General features: G+C 42.9%; 1 protein-coding gene across 1 annotated transcript in view; it reads left to right on the top strand.

The window, feature by feature from the left end:
• The window catches only part of KDR (kinase insert domain receptor), a 48,616-nt gene extending 32,239 nt beyond the window's left edge, over positions 1 to 16,377 (top strand). The window contains exons 19-30 of the mRNA XM_077934288.1: positions 2,915 to 3,028; positions 4,152 to 4,240; positions 5,279 to 5,423; positions 5,851 to 5,951; positions 7,023 to 7,145; positions 7,261 to 7,372; positions 8,668 to 8,767; positions 9,642 to 9,747; positions 9,866 to 10,017; positions 13,629 to 13,728; positions 13,810 to 13,898; positions 14,695 to 16,377. Of these exons, the coding sequence (XP_077790414.1) occupies positions 2,915 to 3,028; positions 4,152 to 4,240; positions 5,279 to 5,423; positions 5,851 to 5,951; positions 7,023 to 7,145; positions 7,261 to 7,372; positions 8,668 to 8,767; positions 9,642 to 9,747; positions 9,866 to 10,017; positions 13,629 to 13,728; positions 13,810 to 13,898; positions 14,695 to 14,908 (1,445 nt within the window). The 3' untranslated portion in view covers positions 14,909 to 16,377. The remainder of the gene's footprint in view (positions 1 to 2,914; positions 3,029 to 4,151; positions 4,241 to 5,278; positions 5,424 to 5,850; positions 5,952 to 7,022; positions 7,146 to 7,260; positions 7,373 to 8,667; positions 8,768 to 9,641; positions 9,748 to 9,865; positions 10,018 to 13,628; positions 13,729 to 13,809; positions 13,899 to 14,694) is intronic.
• The last annotated feature ends 2,053 nt before the right edge of the window (positions 16,378 to 18,430 follow it).

Below are 18,430 nucleotides of genomic sequence, written 5' to 3'. Positions count from 1 at the left end.
CAATTGGTTGCAGCTATTGGATATAGCTACAAGATATAAACTTGCCATACTTTTCTCACTTAATGCAACCTAGGGGGTGAGAAGCTTTCATAACAGTAATAGAATATTGGGAGAGTACAGTGGTACTTCAGGTTAAGAACTTAATTTGTTCTAGAGGTCCGTTCTTAACCTGAAACTCTTCTTAACCTGAGGTACCACTTTAGCTAATGGGGCCTCCCGCTGTCGCCGCGCAATTTCTGTTCTCATCCTGAAGCAAAGTTCTTAACCCGAGGTACTATTTCTGGGTTAGCGGAGTCTGTGATCTGAAGTGTCTGTAACCTGAAGCGTGTGTAACCCTAGGTACCACTGTATATTCATTTTTATTGTATTAATTGTTTCCATTAAGCAATGAGTTTCTTTTCCCAGTTCGTTAGATTGTTTTAGATATTTTGAACTCCACACATGCTTTCTGCCCACTGTTTATGCCAGGCTTCCTCAGCCTCGGCCCTCCAGATGTTTTTGGCCTACAACTCCCATGATCCCTAGCTAGCAGGACCAGTGGTCAGGGATGATGGGAATTGTAGTCTCAAAACATCTGGAGGGCCGAGGTAGAGGAAGCCTGGCTTATGCCTATTCTCTATTAAATTTTCATTAAGCACATTAAATGCACTATGCTTTCTTTGTTAAACTAAGATGAAATACCATCTTGCTTCCTCTTGTGGCTTCCTTCAAGCAAGGAGCCGACCCTCACAGTAGCTCTGTCGAAGAGCATCTGCTTTGCATTCAGAAACAGTGGCACAGCATGAGGGAGGGGCAGGGGGGTCATGGGCCCGGGTGCAAATTTCTGAGGGGGTACAACCAGGTGCCCTCATGACAGGGTCCCTCACCGAGACTGGAACTGCCCAGAGGCAAGCTGTGCCTGGGCTGGGTCTTTGGAGCTGGGGTGTCTTCTCCTCCTCCTCCTCGTGGCCAGAAAAGGGATGCCTGCATGGGACCCGCCCCATGGCTGGCTGGGAGGGAGTGAGGAAGGAAGAGGAAGGCGGGAAAGCACTGTCAGAGCCATGTGCATTGCCCAGAGCACCTTGTGGCAAGGGCAGGAGGGTAAGGCAACACAGCGGCGCTCTTGTTTTCGCATTTCTTTGCCTTATCTCTGCTCCAGGTTGGGGCTAGTTTGCAAGGAGAAGCGCACTTGATTAGATGCTGGCTGGCGAAGGGACTGGCCACTGCCTAGTCCACCAGGGGGTGCAACACTTGCCCTGCCCTGAGGCACCGGTAACCCACGCTATGCCCCTGTTCAGGAAGTCCCAGGTTCAGTCCCCTACATCTCCAGGTTGGGCTTTTTTTTTTTTTTTAAAAAAGTATTTATTCAAGATTTCATCAATACATAAAAGATCCCCGACCCTAGCCCAAAAAAAGAAAAAATAGAAAAAGGAAAAAGAAAAAGAAAAAATACAAATCTTCAATTACAGTTTTTCATTTGCTTAGTTCTTGAACCTCCTCACACCTCCCTTTTTGTATTCTAGTTTAGTTCGTTATTTCAGCAAATTCTTCCCATATTTCTCAATTTTAATTTATATAGTTAATCATCACACTCTATCTTATTTATTAAACAGCATTCCCTTTCCCTCTTTTAAAATAATCTATTATTCAATTTACCTTACCCCATTTAGCCTTATCTTATGTTAAAAATCTTAAAATTTCAAAAACACAACATATTCATACATTTTTCTTTAAGAACATTTCTACTAAAGCCAATTTAGTTCCTTTCCGGCAAATCCCTCAAATTTCAATAATATTACATTAATTCCAAAATTAACATAAACAATTTCTAATTTTCATCCAACGTCCCTTCATCCTGGTTTTGGGTCATATCAGTCCTTTCTGTCCATTACTTAGTCCATCAATCCGGTGTTCTGATGTTCGAGGCTCTTAAGTCTCTTCTAGGCCCCTTCTGCAGATTTTTTTGTTCTTGTTTGTACTTACGCACTTCTTTGACTATTGTTAGTTTCTGGGGGAGTGGGTCTCTGGAGGGTTCCATCCTGTAATAATTTCCATTTTTCTTCATCTGATTGTCTCCTTCCCCCCAGTTCCACTCCCAATCCTCATCTTTATAATCCAAAAAGTATTTGTCCAAGTAGTTGATCACCTGTTTCAGAGTCCCACTAGAGTAGAAGACTTCCTTAACTTCAAATGCTTCCCAGCACTCTCTAAATTCCATCATCCAAGGCAAAAGCTTTTGTTCCTGTAGAACTTTGGGTCTTACCATTTGTGTTGTATAGGGAATAACTGCTGCCTCTTCCTTCTCCGTCTGCCCTTGAACTTGCTTTGTCAAGCCGGATTCCTGAGTTGATCGCTGTGTAACTTCTTTCTCCAGGTTGGGCTTTGAAAGACTCCTCTCTAAAATTATAGAGCCATTGTTGTTGTTGTTTAGTCATTTAGTCGTGTCCGACTCTTCGTGACCCCATGGACCAGGGCACGCCATGCCCCCCTGTCTTCCACTGTCTCCTGCAGTTTGGTCAGACTCATGCTGGTAGCTTCGAGAACACTGTCCAATCATCTCACCCTCTGTCGTCCCCTTCTCCTTGTGCCCTCAATCTTTCCCAACATCAGGGTCTTTTCCAGGGAAAAGAGGGAATAGAGCCACTATTTTCCAGGGAAATAGAGCCACTAGCAGTCAATATATAAACAACACGGAGCTACATGGACCAGTGGTCTGATTTGATATAAGGCACCTTCTTAGGTTCATAGAAACGCTTTAATGAACATAGGCTTTAAGTTTGATCACGCAAGATTTTGCTCTCTTGTAATAAAGAAGCCACACGGACCTGTTGGATTGTGTGGTCCCTTCCCATCCTACTTGGAAGGAAGATGGCAAGCGGACCTTTATTGCTACTCTATAGACAGGACAATATCTATCTTTCTTTTTCATTTATAGAGGGTGCAACACACAGTGAACATAGGGCACTGATGTCGGAGCTCAAAATCCTCATTCATATTGGGCATCATCTCAACGTGGTCAATTTACTTGGGGCCTGTACAAAGCCGGGAGGTAAGTGTTGCTCTTTGTTACTTTGTGGAGAGGGCATAGCTCAGTGGTGCTCACTGCTTTACCCCCCGGAGTCTGCCATTAATGGGTTTCAAGCAGCTAGGCCTGCAGAGACTTCTGTCTACAACCTGGAGGTCAGCAATCAAGAAACAAAAGCCACAAAAATAGGTGTAACAAAAATAGACACAGCGTTTCGTAAAACAGCAATGCAAACAACAGCAAATCAGAGCTTTCCTTCCTTGGTTGCAATGTGTATGTGGGGTAGTGTTCCTTTCTGTGCATCCTTAGAAAGCCACTGCCGGCTGGGGGAAAAATGCATTCACCCTGCCCATTCCTGGTCTGTTTTATGGCAAAGCTAGGCCTTATTGCAGCAAATGCATGAACCCAGTTTCTCATTGGCTGAAATAATGGTGAAAAGTGGAAGCCAAGGTTCAGGTTCAGGAGGGGAACTTTCACTAGGCAAAGAACCTATTGATTCTTTGTGCCTTTGAGGTATTTAACTTTTAAAAGAAGCTCTAGGTTGAGAAAGATACAATGGAGATTTATAGAATCCCGCAGAATTATGCTTGGTCTCTTGATTTACCCTCCCATTTTAATGTTAAATATTTTGCCACTGGGTTTATGTTTTTTTTCCAGTTTTATACCTTTTTCTCACTGTTTTATTATTATTATTAGTTTCTGGTAAGCTAATCAGTGTCTTTCCGGTGGGGATCAAATATTTAAAATACTTACAAAAATGTTGCATGGGGAAAGTGAGAGCAACTATATAATACAACATGTACAGAGGAGGCCCGCACAATTTGACGCCTACCAGACAAAACAAAAGCAAGAACAGATATTTTCATTCATCCCTGGTGCGTCTTCAGTGATGGTAAGGAGGGCTTCATTCTGCTTGCTGGACCACACATTTTCCAGGCGTGATATGGAGCAGGGGTGAGGAACTCCAGATGTTGCAGGACTCCAACTCCCGTCTCTCTGAACATTGACCATCCTGCTTGGAGCCAATGGGATTTAGAGTTCAGCAGCATCTGGAGGGCCACAGGTTAGCCACACCTGATATAGGCAGTTGCTAGAGGAAAGGCTGTGAGAAAGTTCTCTTAATCTTGTTCCCATTTTGTTCCTTTAGGGCCACTCATGGTGATTGTTGAGTACTGCAAGTTTGGAAATCTGTCGGTGTACTTGAGAAGCAAGCGGAGTGATTTTGTTCCATACAAGGTGAGGCCTGCATGAAATGTAGGGGGAAGGATGCTCTGCTTTTCAGTTTTTAGACCTTTTGACTTCTCTACTGTGAGATCTTTTGGATGTGAATAGGAGTTAAAATAACTGGATAAATGCAATGCTATTTGGAATGCAGTTATGAAAAGGCAATTATAAAAATTATAATGTCTCATTAGTAATTTTTCATTAGTTGGAAAAACTATTACTTACATACCTATATTTTGTATTGTGTCACAATTTCAAGTATTCTTTTTGTTTGGTTTTGGTTTTTTGCTTTCGTTTTTGTCTGTGGCTTTATTTTCTCACTGAAAATTTTCAATGAAATAGAAATATTTAAAAAAATAGGAGTTAAAACAACGATTTAACATTTCTAAGTGAAACCTACACTTCTGTAGGCCGTATCATGGCCAACACGGGTTTATACCTTCCTTAACACTTTACATTTGCAATTACTATGTGGACATTTCCATTATTCTCATGGTAGATTACTAAATTATACTCTGTTATATCATTAGGAAACCCTGATGTATACTGTGTTCTAGGAGGCTTAGTTTGGTCAGAATTGAGTATACAGTTCCAGAGTTAACACTCAATACATTACGTCTGGTAAAGGAGCTGCCATAGCTGCTAGAGGGCCTTGAAAATTTGTGCCTTGGGTTTTTAAGACTCGTCTACCCGTGTACTATCTGAAACCAAAAGGTCATGTTGGTTGCCAGATGTGAAATATATTGGCATTATTTTCAGCTCTCCTACCCCACTGCTCATTACATTTGTCTCATCAATATTCCCTTTTTAACAAAGTTTGAGTTTTCACCCCTTTATTTAATGTCATGATAGGATAATGCAAGTTCTGTTGTCCCCCTCCTTTCTTCTTCTTCTTCTTCTTCTTCTTCTTCTTCTTCTTCTTCTTCTTCTTCTTCTTCTCCTCCTCCTCCTCCTCCTCCTCCTCTTCCTCTTCCTCCTCCTCCTTTTCTTTCTTTCTTTCTTTCTTTCTTTCTTTCTTTCTTTCTTTCTTTCTTTCTTTCAACGTTGTAGGCCAATCATGCTCGGTACAGGCAGGGAAATGGTGAAGTCTCTGCAGACCCGAAGAAACGTCTGGACAGCATTGCAAGCAGCCAGAGCTCAGCCAGTTCCGGCTTTGGAGAGGAGCGATCTCTCTGCGATTTAGAAGAGGGGGATGGTGGGTTTTTCTCTTACATCGTTATCCATGGCTTTAGAATATTGAGATCAAAGTGTGTTTCCTTGGCTTCCCCATTCTTATAGGATTAGGTGTTCCTGTACCATTCGCTGATAAAATACACAATTTATGAATGTTTTAAAAATAAAATATGAATTTTGTATCACTCTAAAATACACATGTTATATCCTTCATTGTGCAGCTGTTGGTGCAGTATGGAAGTTTCCTTTAACAATATGACATTCTGAAATGCTTTTCCATGCTGAATCACTGAGGGTAACTCCCACTGCACAGCTCCAAGCATCCCTGGAAGCCAGAAATGAAGGGAGGAATCTGAAGGATGGGGTTTCTGTATACTAAGTGTTACCTGGTGCTAATCAGGATGTGCCGTGTATTACGCATTTATATACACTGACCTTTCTCTTTGCAGCAACATCTGAAGATCCTTGCAAGAACCCACTAAGCCTGGAGGACCTCATCTGCTATAGCTTCCAGGTGGCCCGGGGGATGGAATTCCTGGCCTCACGGAAAGTAAGGCATTCCTCTTGGGATGGGAAATGACATTTGTTGGATGACTGCATGTCACTGGAAACAACTGTGATAAGGATAGTGCCAGAGTTCACACAACGTTGCTATACACTCTGATTTAAAGCAGTTGATATTGTAAAGTTCTTTGCTAAAGATGTCAGCACTTGTAAATTCACCTGTCACCAGGCATACACTGGCCTTTAATTCAGAGTTTTTTAAGTGCCTTACAACAGGGGTTTCCAAACTGTTGTCTGAGGACATGGTCCATGAGCTTCATCCATCAGCTCTGCAGCATGTCTGTGGATTTACGGTTAAAGACGGGGAGATGGCAAATCCCTCGCTTCAAATACTCATATTGATTTTTTTGTTGTTGCTGCTTTTATTTCTTTATGTTTTATTGTATTGTGGTTTGAATCCTACGGAATTCAAATTGCAATACAATAAAATACAGTATATAGGAAATAAAAGAAGCTATAAAATTCAATTTTTTAAAAAAACGTACAGCATCTAATGCAGAACATTACAATTGCTAAAACAGTCAGAGAAGTCATTAAGTTGGACTATCAAGACTCTCAACAATTTTCAAGTGGTCGGTGGGGTGGGGTGATGTAAGCCATGGTTCTCAAACTCACATCATCTGTAAAATACAGTGGCACCTTGGTTTAAGAACAGCTTAGTTTATGAACAACTTGGATGAAGAATGCTACAAACCTGGAAGTAGGTGTTTTGGTTTGTGAACTTTGCCTTGGAAGCAGAACATGTTCCACTTGCTGTTGAGTGCAAATTGAATCCCCTGCTGCTATGGGAAAGCATGCCTTGGTTTAAGAACGCTTTGGTTTAAGAACGGACCTCTGGATGTGTTTTCAAATATTTATCTTCTCTCGTTTATCTTCTAAGACAGTGCAAAAGACTGTGTCTCGCATGAACTCTGAGTTTCATTTAAGCCTTATTGGGACATTCATTTTAATAACCCACAAAGTGCTGAGCCTTGCAAGGAAGATACCAATTAAGACAAGGTTAACAAAGCTCTTTGGAACAATCCAAATAACAGGCCCATTGTTCCTATCCTTGCAGTGTATCCACAGAGATCTGGCAGCTCGCAATATCCTCTTATCGGAGAACAATGTGGTCAAAATTTGTGATTTTGGATTGGCCCGAGATATCTACAAAGATCCAGATTATGTCAGGAAGGGAGATGTAAGTTTCCGTCTCTGAAATAGTGGGACATTTACTTGGAAAACATATTAACAATGACATTGTGGTATATATTTAATGTTTCCTTTTGTCTATTGCTTTGCTAATAAACATTTAGGCTAGACTACCCCTAAAGTGGATGGCACCGGAAACCATTTTTGATAGAGTATACACCATTCAAAGTGATGTTTGGTCCTTTGGTGTACTGCTGTGGGAGATATTTTCCTTAGGTAAGTCACATTACTTTGGGTACCCACGGTGAAATCCCATGGGCCTTGGGAGGGCATCTCATGGGCCATAGGATGTCCCCAACATCAGAGGCAGAACTCTGACTTCTGAGAGGGAGATCCTGCAAACCAGGTGTCAGAACTCCAGTGTTGGAAGTGCAAAAAAAATGTTTGTTGAGGTGGTTCAGGGTCATTCGAAGGAGAGCACATGAAAATGCTTGGATTCAGAGCCATTTCAGTTCCCCAACAGGCCAGGGAGACATTTAAACCAGCTTAGCAGTCCTTTCTGGTAATTTTTCTACCATTGTTCCCAGTGGGAGAGAAACTGCCTAAAGAAGAATAAAGGAAAAACAGAGCAAGATGGGAAAGGCTTTAGATGGCTGGTTAAACTACCTTTGAATCCCCTCCCTCCTTGCCATAGGATTTCATGGTATACTTCTAACATTTTGATAACAGAGTTAATGAATGCAATCTCCTTTAGATGCTTGTCCATGTCTCCATAACTTGCAGGCAAACTAGTTCATGTTTTTCAGTTACAGAATAGAAAATGTATTTGTAGTCTGCAGTCTGTTAGTCCTCAGTGAGAAAGCAAGATGGGGATATAGAGTGGGCTTTAAATGAGCTTTACCAATATTCCATATTCTTTTTAATCAAGATAAATAATTGCTTATAATTTTGCTCTAATAAAACATACTGATATTCTCTATGGATAAGCAGTTGTATAATTTTCTTGATGTGCCCAATCTATCTCAAGGAGACTTTGCCACTGCAGTTCTCAACATTTCTCACTTCTGGCAATAAGCATCCTTTTCCTGGTTGGAAATTGGATAGTTTTCATTGATGGTGATTTACTGTTGTTATTAGTAATATGATGACGATGATGATTGATTGAATTTATATACCACTCTATACCCGGAGGTCTCGGGATAGTTCTCTGTTTGATGATGATAAGGATGGTGACACTCCTCAAATTTTACTTAATCTCCCCCCCTTCTCCCCCCCTTCTTTTCCTTGCAAATTAAAATTTACAAATTAATAACAATAATAATGAAAAATGAGAGCTTGGCAATATGAAACTCAGATCAAATATCTTCACATCTCAGGAACATTCTATGACTGTTGCTCATGCAAACAGTCATTTTATTTCCCTGTCCAATGTAAGTGAGTCTCTCTAGATCCAGTCTAATTGAGCTTCTATCATTTTAGTTAGCTCTTATTTCAGTGAATTGACATATATTCCGCTGAAAATCAACAGCAGCATCTTAAGCACCTTACTAAAAGGAAATCTGCCATTTCAGGAGCCTCGCCATACCCTGGTGTCAAGATTGATGAGGAGTTCTGCAGAAGACTGAAAGAGGGAACGAGGATGAGGGCGCCAGACTATACAACACCTGAAATGTAAGAATTTTTACTGGTGCAAACATGCCTTGTCTCAGAAATGGAAAATTTTACTTAGGAGTGGGTCAGAAAAAAATCTCCCTCTAATTCAGCCACTGATGGCCAGTGGACTCTTTTGCTAATGGTAGGGAGGGAGGAAGCGCAAGAAGTCAAATATTTGGTCGCAGTCAGCTCATACATTTAAAGAACATTCAGGGTATATTTATAGCACATGTCTTTGCCCAAAGCATCCTGGGAACTGCAGTTTACTCCTCACAGACCTACAGTTCCTAGCACCCTCAACAAACTACAGTTCCCAGGATTCTTTGTGGGAGGCCATGTCCTTTAAATGTGCTTTAATGGTGTAAATAAATGTGACTTTTCTCTTGTTCTGGCAGTACATTATTGACCAGCTTGTTGCTCTTAGCTATTACCTACCAGTATGGGACGCGGGTGGCGCTGTGGGTTAAACCACAGAGCCTAGGACTTGCCGATCAGAAGGTTGGCGGTTCGAATCCCCGCCACGGGGTGAGCTCCCGTTGCTCAGTCCCTGCTCCTGCTAACCATAGCAGTTCGAAAGCACCTCCAAGTGCAAGTAGATAAATAGGTACCGCTCTGGCGGGAAGGTAAACGGTGTCTCCGTGCGCTGCTCTGGTTTGCCAGAAGCGGCTTAGTCATGCTGGCCACATGACCCGGAAGCTGTACGCCGGCTTCCTCGGCCAATAAAGCGAAATGAGTGCCGCAAGCCCAGAGTTGGTCACGACTGGACCTAATGGTCAGGGGTCCCTTTACCTTTACCTTTACCTTTACCATTACCACTAAGAAGCAGAATATGATCTTGTCCTTGGGCATATTTTGCTTTGTACCACTGCTACCGTTTTCTTATATCTCTCAGGTATCAGACAATGTTGGACTGCTGGCATGGGGAGCCCAAACAAAGGCCCACCTTTTCAGATTTGGTGGAACATCTGGGAAACGTATTGCAAGCAAATGTCCGCCAGGTAAAGTCATGCTCCAAAAACCACTGTAAACTCCCAGGGGCCCCCCCTGGAGTGCCTCCAGCCACAGATCCTATATATATTTTTAAAAACCCTATTTTTGTCTGTCTTTCTACATCAGGATGGTAAGGACTATATTGTCCTCCCCCAAACTCCCCTGCTGAACATAGAAGAGGATTCTGGGTTGTCCCTGCCAACCTCACCTGTTTCCTGCAGGGAAGAAGAGGAAGTGTGCGATTCTCAATTCCATTACGACAGCACGTTAGAACTGAGGTTTGTGGCCTAATAAGAATCCCATAGGGACTGCTAGGCATTTCCCTCTCTGCCAGATTTTTCTTTGAAAGTGGGGATCGTGGTGAGAAAGAGGAAGGAGTTTGTGCTGCTGTGCCTTTATATTTAGCCATGTTCACTAGGCTGCAATATTTGTAGAGCAATTCCATATCTGATTTTGCTGGGACCAGAGGGGTGTGTTGCCGCTACGCCAACGGGGGATGGTCACTGCATCCGGCTCAGGAGGTGAGGAAGGAAGCACCCATATTGAAAATGTAAAAATGACAGGCATCCACAGAAATGCTGCCCATGGCTCACCAATCCGGAAATGTGCTCGTGAGGCCACTTGCATGTCACTAACACAGAGAAGTCAAGAAGTCAAGGAGAGCCCTGTGGTTAGTTTTGGACTAGTACCCCTTCATTGCCAGCCGGCAATGATCCCAGGCAGAGGTTCAGATCCCTTAATGCCTCTCACAAGGAAAGCTTTTGGAGCAAAACTAGGAAGGAAGAAGGGACACAAGAAGGCAGGTCTTGCAGCCTCCACAGGCAGTCATCATGCTCAGCGCAGTAGGTGGCTGGAAGAGTATATGTTCTACAAAATGGACGCCCCTGGCTCAAACTCCTTACTAGAAAAAAGGGGAAGTTCTGCACCTGTGTACCATGCACAGCCTGAGCTAATCATGGACTAGGTGCTTGTACTGATCAATCAGATCTTTGGGTCCATCTTCTTGCCCTCATGTGGGATCTAGGGTGGGCCAGTCCCATGCTGCTATTATTATTATTATTATTATTATTATTATTATTATTATTAACAATTATGCAAAAATAGCATGAATATTTATTATTACGGCTAAACAACCAGCATACAAAAACCAGAATTTCCGCGTAATTTTCACATAAACATTAAAACGGCCAATATGGAATTTAACAATCAACATACTAATTCAATAGACTTAAAATATGTATCCAAGGAAATGTAAACTCCATTAAAAGTTTTCAGAAATGAAATAATTTGACCCTGCTGCATAAGATCCCAGCAAGCCAAAATAGTCCCCTTAAACAAACAAACAAATAAGGAACTTCAGGATGCTTTTTTATTCATGTGAGAGAAATAATCAGTAAGCATTTGCAAGACTTACTATTCATCTGTAAAGCACCATAAATTGGCCACACGCTGTACCAACTATTGCCTTAAGTAATGTCCGGTAGAGTATATGAACCATCCTTACTTTTGAAGGCATTTATTCCCCCCACCCCACCATCAAGGCCCCAAGATAATATTTTAGCAACGTAAATATGCCATTTGTTCAAATGTTCTGCCTCCTAGAAAGAGCTTTTCCGGTTTATCTGTCAGAGGTGCCATTCTCAGATCACCACCACATCTGCCGTGGGCAACTTCCATTTTAGGCTACCTTTCAGCGTTCAATTTCAGTGCCTTACTTTGGCGATGGAGGTAGCTGTTGAGGCCCTCTGCAAGGAGAATATGGAGCGCTGATTGTCAGAGCATTGGGAATGCTTCCAGCTCAGATGGTTTTCTTTGGCGAAGGGGAGTTGTGGAATGTTCGGTGCCAACTTCAACAATTCGCTTGGAGGGCGGAGGGTGTGTGTGTGTGAGTTTGCTGAGTCAGCCGCTGCTGCTATCTCCAGCGGAGTCAGTCCAAATGAAAAGAATTATGAGCGTGACCCAGACTTCTTTGTTAGTTTGCATCTTAAAAAAGAGAAAAGATGCTGAAAAACAGTAAGCCACTGAAGTTTATTATTTTATTTTTAGAAAAGATTGTCTCTTGGGTTTTCTTCAGAAGAACTGCTTTCAGAATCAAAAGTAAAAAAAGAGAGGCTGTTTCATACAGACACTTTGTTCTGTAATCAGCCATGGTTTCCATGCTTGTGGCAGATGGATCACCTGAAATTACGAACGCTTCTGGTTACGAACTCTGCTAACCCGGAATTAGCTGCTCCTGGCTGCGAACTTTGCTCCAGGATGCGAATGGAAATCGTGCGCCAGAGGCTTGTGCGCAGTGGGAGGCCCCATTAGCGAAAGCGTGCCTCAGGATAAGAATGGTTTCAGTTTAAGAACGGACCTCCAGAATGAATTAAGTTTGTAACCAGTGGTACCACTGTATGATTATGATGAAGTGTCTGCCATAAACACAAGCCAGAAGCCTGCCAGCCTCTGCTCAAACCTTACTGACAGACTTGAAGTGGGATGAAAATAGTTCGCTACAAATGACTCCAGATCAGTCCAGGTTATCAAAAGCATGGTCAAAGTCATTGGTTGCAGAGAAATACCTCATCAGAACCAAATGCATATTGCTTTCCCTGAACTCATGGAAAGTATTTGGGAGTTCAGGACAACGGCCATTTGTGATCCACCAAAGCAAACTGGGACACAAATTGTTGCTTCACTACTCTCTATCTTTGCATCCTAGGCAGGTAGCCTGCTGGTGAGCTGCATTTGGCTCAGTGGGTCACAGGTTGTGCTGCCCTGATCTTGGATTATGATACTGAAAAGCTTGAGCAGGGCACTCTTATCAGCTATATCAAAGGTCACCACCATGGTGCCCACAGGCACCAGTGTACCCCACCAATACCTTCTATGGTGCCTGTTATGTATTCAGTGGTTTGTGTTTGCCTGAGCTTGAGTCTGGACTAAGGATTCTGAGCCCCTGTGTTCTGATTCGATACATGATATCCAATCACCAAACATTTCAGAATTTGGGCCTCTGCCATTGGCCCTTAAACACTGAGTCATGATTCGCTGCTTGGAAGTTGAGACAGCCAATAGCGTTGGGAGTGGGAGTGGCCCAGACCTTCAGAAATCTATATAAGCTGTGGCTTTGCCCCCTGTTGTCCAGTTCTGTTAGTTCAATAAAGGTTCTTGCTGTTATCACTGTGTCTTGCCTCGTGGGAACCCACCTACATTTCAGTGCCTGCAAGGGTCTCAGTAAAGTCTCAGTAAATAACCCCTTAGAATCCACAATGTGTGAGATATTGTTTGCTCTTCGTCCTCAGTTCCTGTTTGCATTGGTTGGGCCTATGCTCCACCGAACACCCCTTCTTAAACATGCCCACATTTCATTAGATTGCAGGAATGGGCACCCTCCCTTCTATTTTGAACAGAACAGAGGTGCCAAGAGTTGATGGTGGCTGATGTCAGTGCCTTTTTCCTGTTGATGTGCAAGTGGGGAGGGATGTCTCCCTCATTTTGTGGTTGGTGGAGGTTGGTTGGTCTACTCGGGTGAATGGGGTACTGCCCCACCAACTTCAGTCTGCCCTCAGTTGGCCTCCAACTTACCGCCATCTTCTTTACAGCAACTCAGGGGATGACTCTGCCTATTATTGACTCTGGCTCTACCTGATACTGATCTCCCTGCCTTCCCCTCTACCAGGGCCTTTGGCCACCAGCCAACACTGTTTGTGATACTCTTAGGCATGGCAGCCATTTTGTGTTACTTCATGCCCCATGGCAGCTGTTCCATTATGCCACTCCACCATGGCAGCCCTTTTGTAATATGCTCTCATAATTACAAAAAGTGCCCATTGGCACCTCCCTAAACATTAGCAACCCCTGAACTTACAGGAACACTGACAAAGGCAATATATTTGTTTTCCAGTCAGCACCGCAAAGGAAGTAAAAGAAAAAGCCGTCCTGTGAGCGTAAAGACCTTTGAAGACGTTCCTGTAGAACCAACAGTAACAACAGTAGTTCATGACGTAAGTCTTTGATTTTGCTTGTGCTCTTCAGTCCTCATTGCACTTTGCCATCGATTGATCAATTTGACACATGTCTTTCAGGATAATCAGACAGACAGTGGGATGATTCTTGCCTCGGAAGAGCTAAAGGCACTAGAAGATAAATCTAAACAGCTGATGTTGCCCTTTAGGTAAGAAGGGGCAAGTGAGCAATATGTGTTTGTTTCAGAATGGTTTAGAACAGGAGTGGCCACTTGAAGATTTTATTTTTTGAAAGACTGAAGACAGTATCTATCCACAGACTTACAATCCAAAAGACATGGCCCAGAAGGAAAGAGGGATGGATAGGGAGGAGGTAAACAAGGGAACTCAGGCACCCATACTTAAAAGTTACCTATAGTGACAAACTTCATGTCGGGGAGAAGAGGAGCCAACTGGGAACAGGTATCTCAGCAGGGTCAATGGAGCCTCCCACCCATCCCAGTGCCTGATGCAATGGTGGTGGGACGCGGGTGGCGCTGTGGTCTAAACCACTGAGCCTCTTGAGCTTGCCAATCAGAAGGTCGGCGGTTCGAATCCCCTCGACGGGGTGAGCTCCCGTTGCTCTGTCCCAGCTCCTGCCAACCTAGCAGTTTGAAAGCACACCAGTGCAAGTAGAGAAATAGGTATCACTGTGGCGGGAAGGTAAACGGTGTTTCCGTGTGCTCTAGCTTCCATCACAGTGTTCCACTGCGCCAGAAGCGGTTTAATCATGCTGGCCACATGACCCAGAAAGCTGTTTGTGGACAAACGCCGGCTACCTTGGCCTGAAAGCGAGATGAGCCCTGCAACCCCATAGTTGCCTTTTTCTGGATTTAACCATCCAGGGGTCCTTTACCATTACCATTGGTGGTATATGCTTATCTGCAAAACAAAACAAAAATTGAACTGGGAAAAAAATTGCAGAGCGTGTTGTGGAATTGCTAATTCTGTATTTTTATTTTGCAGTGGCCTGGTCTCCAGTAAAAGTAATGAGTCTGTTATGTCTGAAGCTTCAGATCCAACAAGTGGCTACCAGTCAGGATATCATTCAGACGATACAGACACCACGGCATACTGTGGTGAAGAAACAGAACTTTTAACTCTCAGGAAAGATGCTTCTCAGACTTGCAGTGCACAGGCCTATGGCACTGGGATGCCTCTTAGCTCACCTCCCGCTTAAGAAACCCTCCAAAAGAAGGAATAACTGGAACTTGCACCAAACATGGCCTTTTTCTTGAGCCAGTGGCATGTGATGCCCAAAACATCTACATTCACCGGACTGGAAAGTGTATGTGTTCTTTTACTGCATCTTATTTGGTGAGAAGGACCCAAAGTGCTCTGTGGAATACTGGATCCAAACTCATTCTTCAAGAAGCCTATCAGTCACCACCAAGCACTGCCAGGGCTATGCCTGTTTTAGAGTGCCTGGTTACAGTGTTGTGAACGGTGAGGTGTACATGAAGTGGAATATTGATACAGTGGTACCTCGCAAGACGAATGCCTCGCAAGACAAAAAACTCGCTAGACGAAAGGATTTTTTGTTTTTTCAGCTGCTTCGCAAGACGATTTTCCCTATGGGCTTGCTTCGCAAGACGGAAACGTCTTGCAAGTTTGTTTCCTTTTTCTTAACACCGTTAATACAGTTGCGACTTGACTTCGAGGAGCAACTCATAGAACGCGGTGTGGTAGCCTTTTTTGAGGTTTTTGAAGACTTTGGTGATTTTTGAAGCTTTTCCAAAACTTTCCCGACACCGTGCTTCGCAAGACGAAAAAAATCGCAAGACGACAAAACTCGCAGAACGAATTAATTTCGTCTTGTGAGGCACCACTGTACACTACATTTCTATGCAATGATGTGAACATGGAATAGTGTTTGGCCAGAACCATTTGGATTTTCCATTTCGCCAGTGCCTTTCTTGCAGGAAGGTGCTATTGCTACTTTGCTGGGCTCGTTGAACTATTTCCATTTATTTCTCTTCAATTAAAGGGGCCTTCAGTCTAAATCTTCCTGGTGGATACTGGCAAAAAGCAGAGGGACTATCCCTCTTACTGAAAGAGGTCCTCTTTTGCTGTGTGGTCCTTGATCAGCTGAGGTTCTATCAGTGAATGGTTCACACTGAAACAGACAATTCTGTCTTGGCTTGGTCAGTACATATAGGCTCAGCTAACTGACCCTGGAGTTTTACCTTATGTTTTTGTGATCCTTGTTTATTTGGTCGCTCTTGATTTACAGAACTGTGATTCTTGCTGGGGAGAGGGGAAATCCTGATGTAGTGCCAATGTAGCCCAGCAAATCGCATTATCAGTAAGCTCACATGTATCACAGACATGTTGCATAACTAGCTGCTCAGATTTTGACTACTGCTTTTCAACCTAGGAGTTGTTAGAAAGTTTTCTGTGTGTTTGTATGCCAGAGTTTTTAACACGTGCTGTAAATTACAATATTCCCTTTTTTAAAAAAAAGACATTGTGAAACTATTTTGACTGCTCTTACCTTTTGTATTTTTTTAATTCAATACTTGTATAAAATTTCAAAACTTGGGAAGCTATGAGTTATCAGAAGTGGCACATAGAGTATTTATAGCCTGGTTGCGTAGAAAGAAATGTAATATATTGTTGAAATAAATATATGTTATATATAATGAAAAATGTGCTGTTGGCTTCAAGCATATTCTGAAAACTTGTTGTGAATATATATGTGTTAGGGCTGATTCCCAGGTTTCTGTTTGTCTTGCCTCATCTTGGTAAATGCTGTAAAATTTGAGAAGACCTGAATTAAAATGCGTGAGAGGCTCACTTTTACATCAGAATCATGGCTGCCTCCAGTGGAGGATAACCACAGAAATATAGAGTTATATGTATTTATACAGTTATATAACCTTATATAGAGTTAGAATATTGGTCCATCTTGCTCTCTACAATGACTGGCATTGGCTCTTCAGGGTTTCAAGATGGAGACATCTACCTGGAGACGCCAGGAAATGAAACAAAGACCTTCTACATGCAATCAAGTGTTCTACCACTGAGTTATAGTCCTTCTGCAAGTTTGGGCGTGTGCCAAGCCTCCCAGAAAAAGAGAGGGCCCACTGCTGTAATGGTGCTGTCATTCTCATTTTGGGCAGAGTATTCAGTAAGATTAAGGGATGCGGGTGGCGCTGTGGGTTAAACCACAGAGCCTAGGACTTGGTGAACTGAAGATTGGCGGTTCGAATCCCCGTTGCTCGGTCCCTGCTCCTGCCAACCTAGCAGTTCGAAAGCATGTCAAAGTGCAAGTAGATAAATACCGTATTTTTCGCACCATAGGACGCACTTTCCCCCCTCCAAAAATGAAGGGGAAATGTGTGTGCGTCCTATGGTGCGAATGCAGGCTTTCGCTGAAGCCTGGAGAGTGAGAGGGGTCGGTGCGCACTGACCCCTCACGCTCTCCAGGCTTCGCACACCTCTCCACAAGCAGCGGGAGCCCTGCATGCTGAAGCCTGCGCGTGCTCAGCTCAGCGCGTCCAGGCTTCGCGGACCTCTCCGCAATTCTCAGTTTGATTGTCCATTTTCTTCCACTGAAGGTGCTGTAGCTGAGAACAGCACTGAAATAACCTAACACCTGGTTTTGAAAGGAAGTTGGTCTTACTTCCGGTCTGACATGTAATCCACATCAGGAACAAGTCAGAAAATGTGTTGATCTATTTAGCACTCATCTGCAGTTCTTTTCTTAGGCATTTTCATGGAAAGGCACCTGGCCTTTGAATAAAAACATATATATTCTCAATGCAATATTTTTGGCAAAGCAGCTGTTGGGTCACATCTGGCTCAGCAGATGTCAGATTATACAATATTTTATTATGAAATGTAATGCAACTTCAACTCAGTCCAAAGAATTTTGACTCATGATAGACTAGCCCTCTGTCACATAATTTAAATATTTAACTATGGGGATTTAGGTCATATGATACACTCTTTTAGAGCTTTGGGAGGGGAGGATTGTTGACTCTCACAGCTCCAGTTTACGTATGTTTACTTAGGTGTGTAATATGATATAATCAGTTCAAAATATACCTCGGCAACCATAGCTTGGGAAATGGAAGTGTGCATCATGTGGTACTATAGTTATGCACACACATTTACATTTGTGTGCATTATAGACAAAATGCAGATACTCACACCTAGTTAGAGATTTCACTTCTAGAGCAGGGGTAACTAATGTGGTAGCCTCCAGATGTGTTGGGCCACAACCACTGTTATCCCTGACAATTGGTCATGGTTGTAGGAGTTGATAAGAGTTGTAGACTAATGTCAATAGGAGGGGACCATGGTATTTACTCCTGTTCTAGATCGGCACATAAGAACATAGGAAGGTGTCTCATATGGAGTCCATGTAACCCAGTATTAATACAGGCAAGAACCGATTTATGCGTGTCCAATAGATACGCAATCATGCACTTGCGCACAGTGCCAAACCCGGATGTGACCTCAAAACATCACCAAATCATCACTAAAAGGGTGAAATAGGGGCTGCCCTAGTTATTTGTTCTATTGTTACCTGATGTATTGCATTCATCAACCTGCTAATGACTGTTATTGACTAAAAAATGACAAATACCTCTACTGCTGAGGACATTTTTATTCTTCTGTATCTAGATATTATTCTTGACAATAAATAAAAATATACAAAAAAGAAAAAACAGCCCCCTCCCCCAACAACTTAAAC

Source organism: Podarcis muralis, chromosome 9 (genome assembly GCF_964188315.1).
Source record: "Podarcis muralis chromosome 9, rPodMur119.hap1.1, whole genome shotgun sequence".
NCBI lineage: Eukaryota > Metazoa > Chordata > Lepidosauria > Squamata > Lacertidae > Podarcis > Podarcis muralis.
Note: the sequence above shows the minus strand (reverse complement) of the source record. Positions and strands in the feature narration are given on the sequence as shown.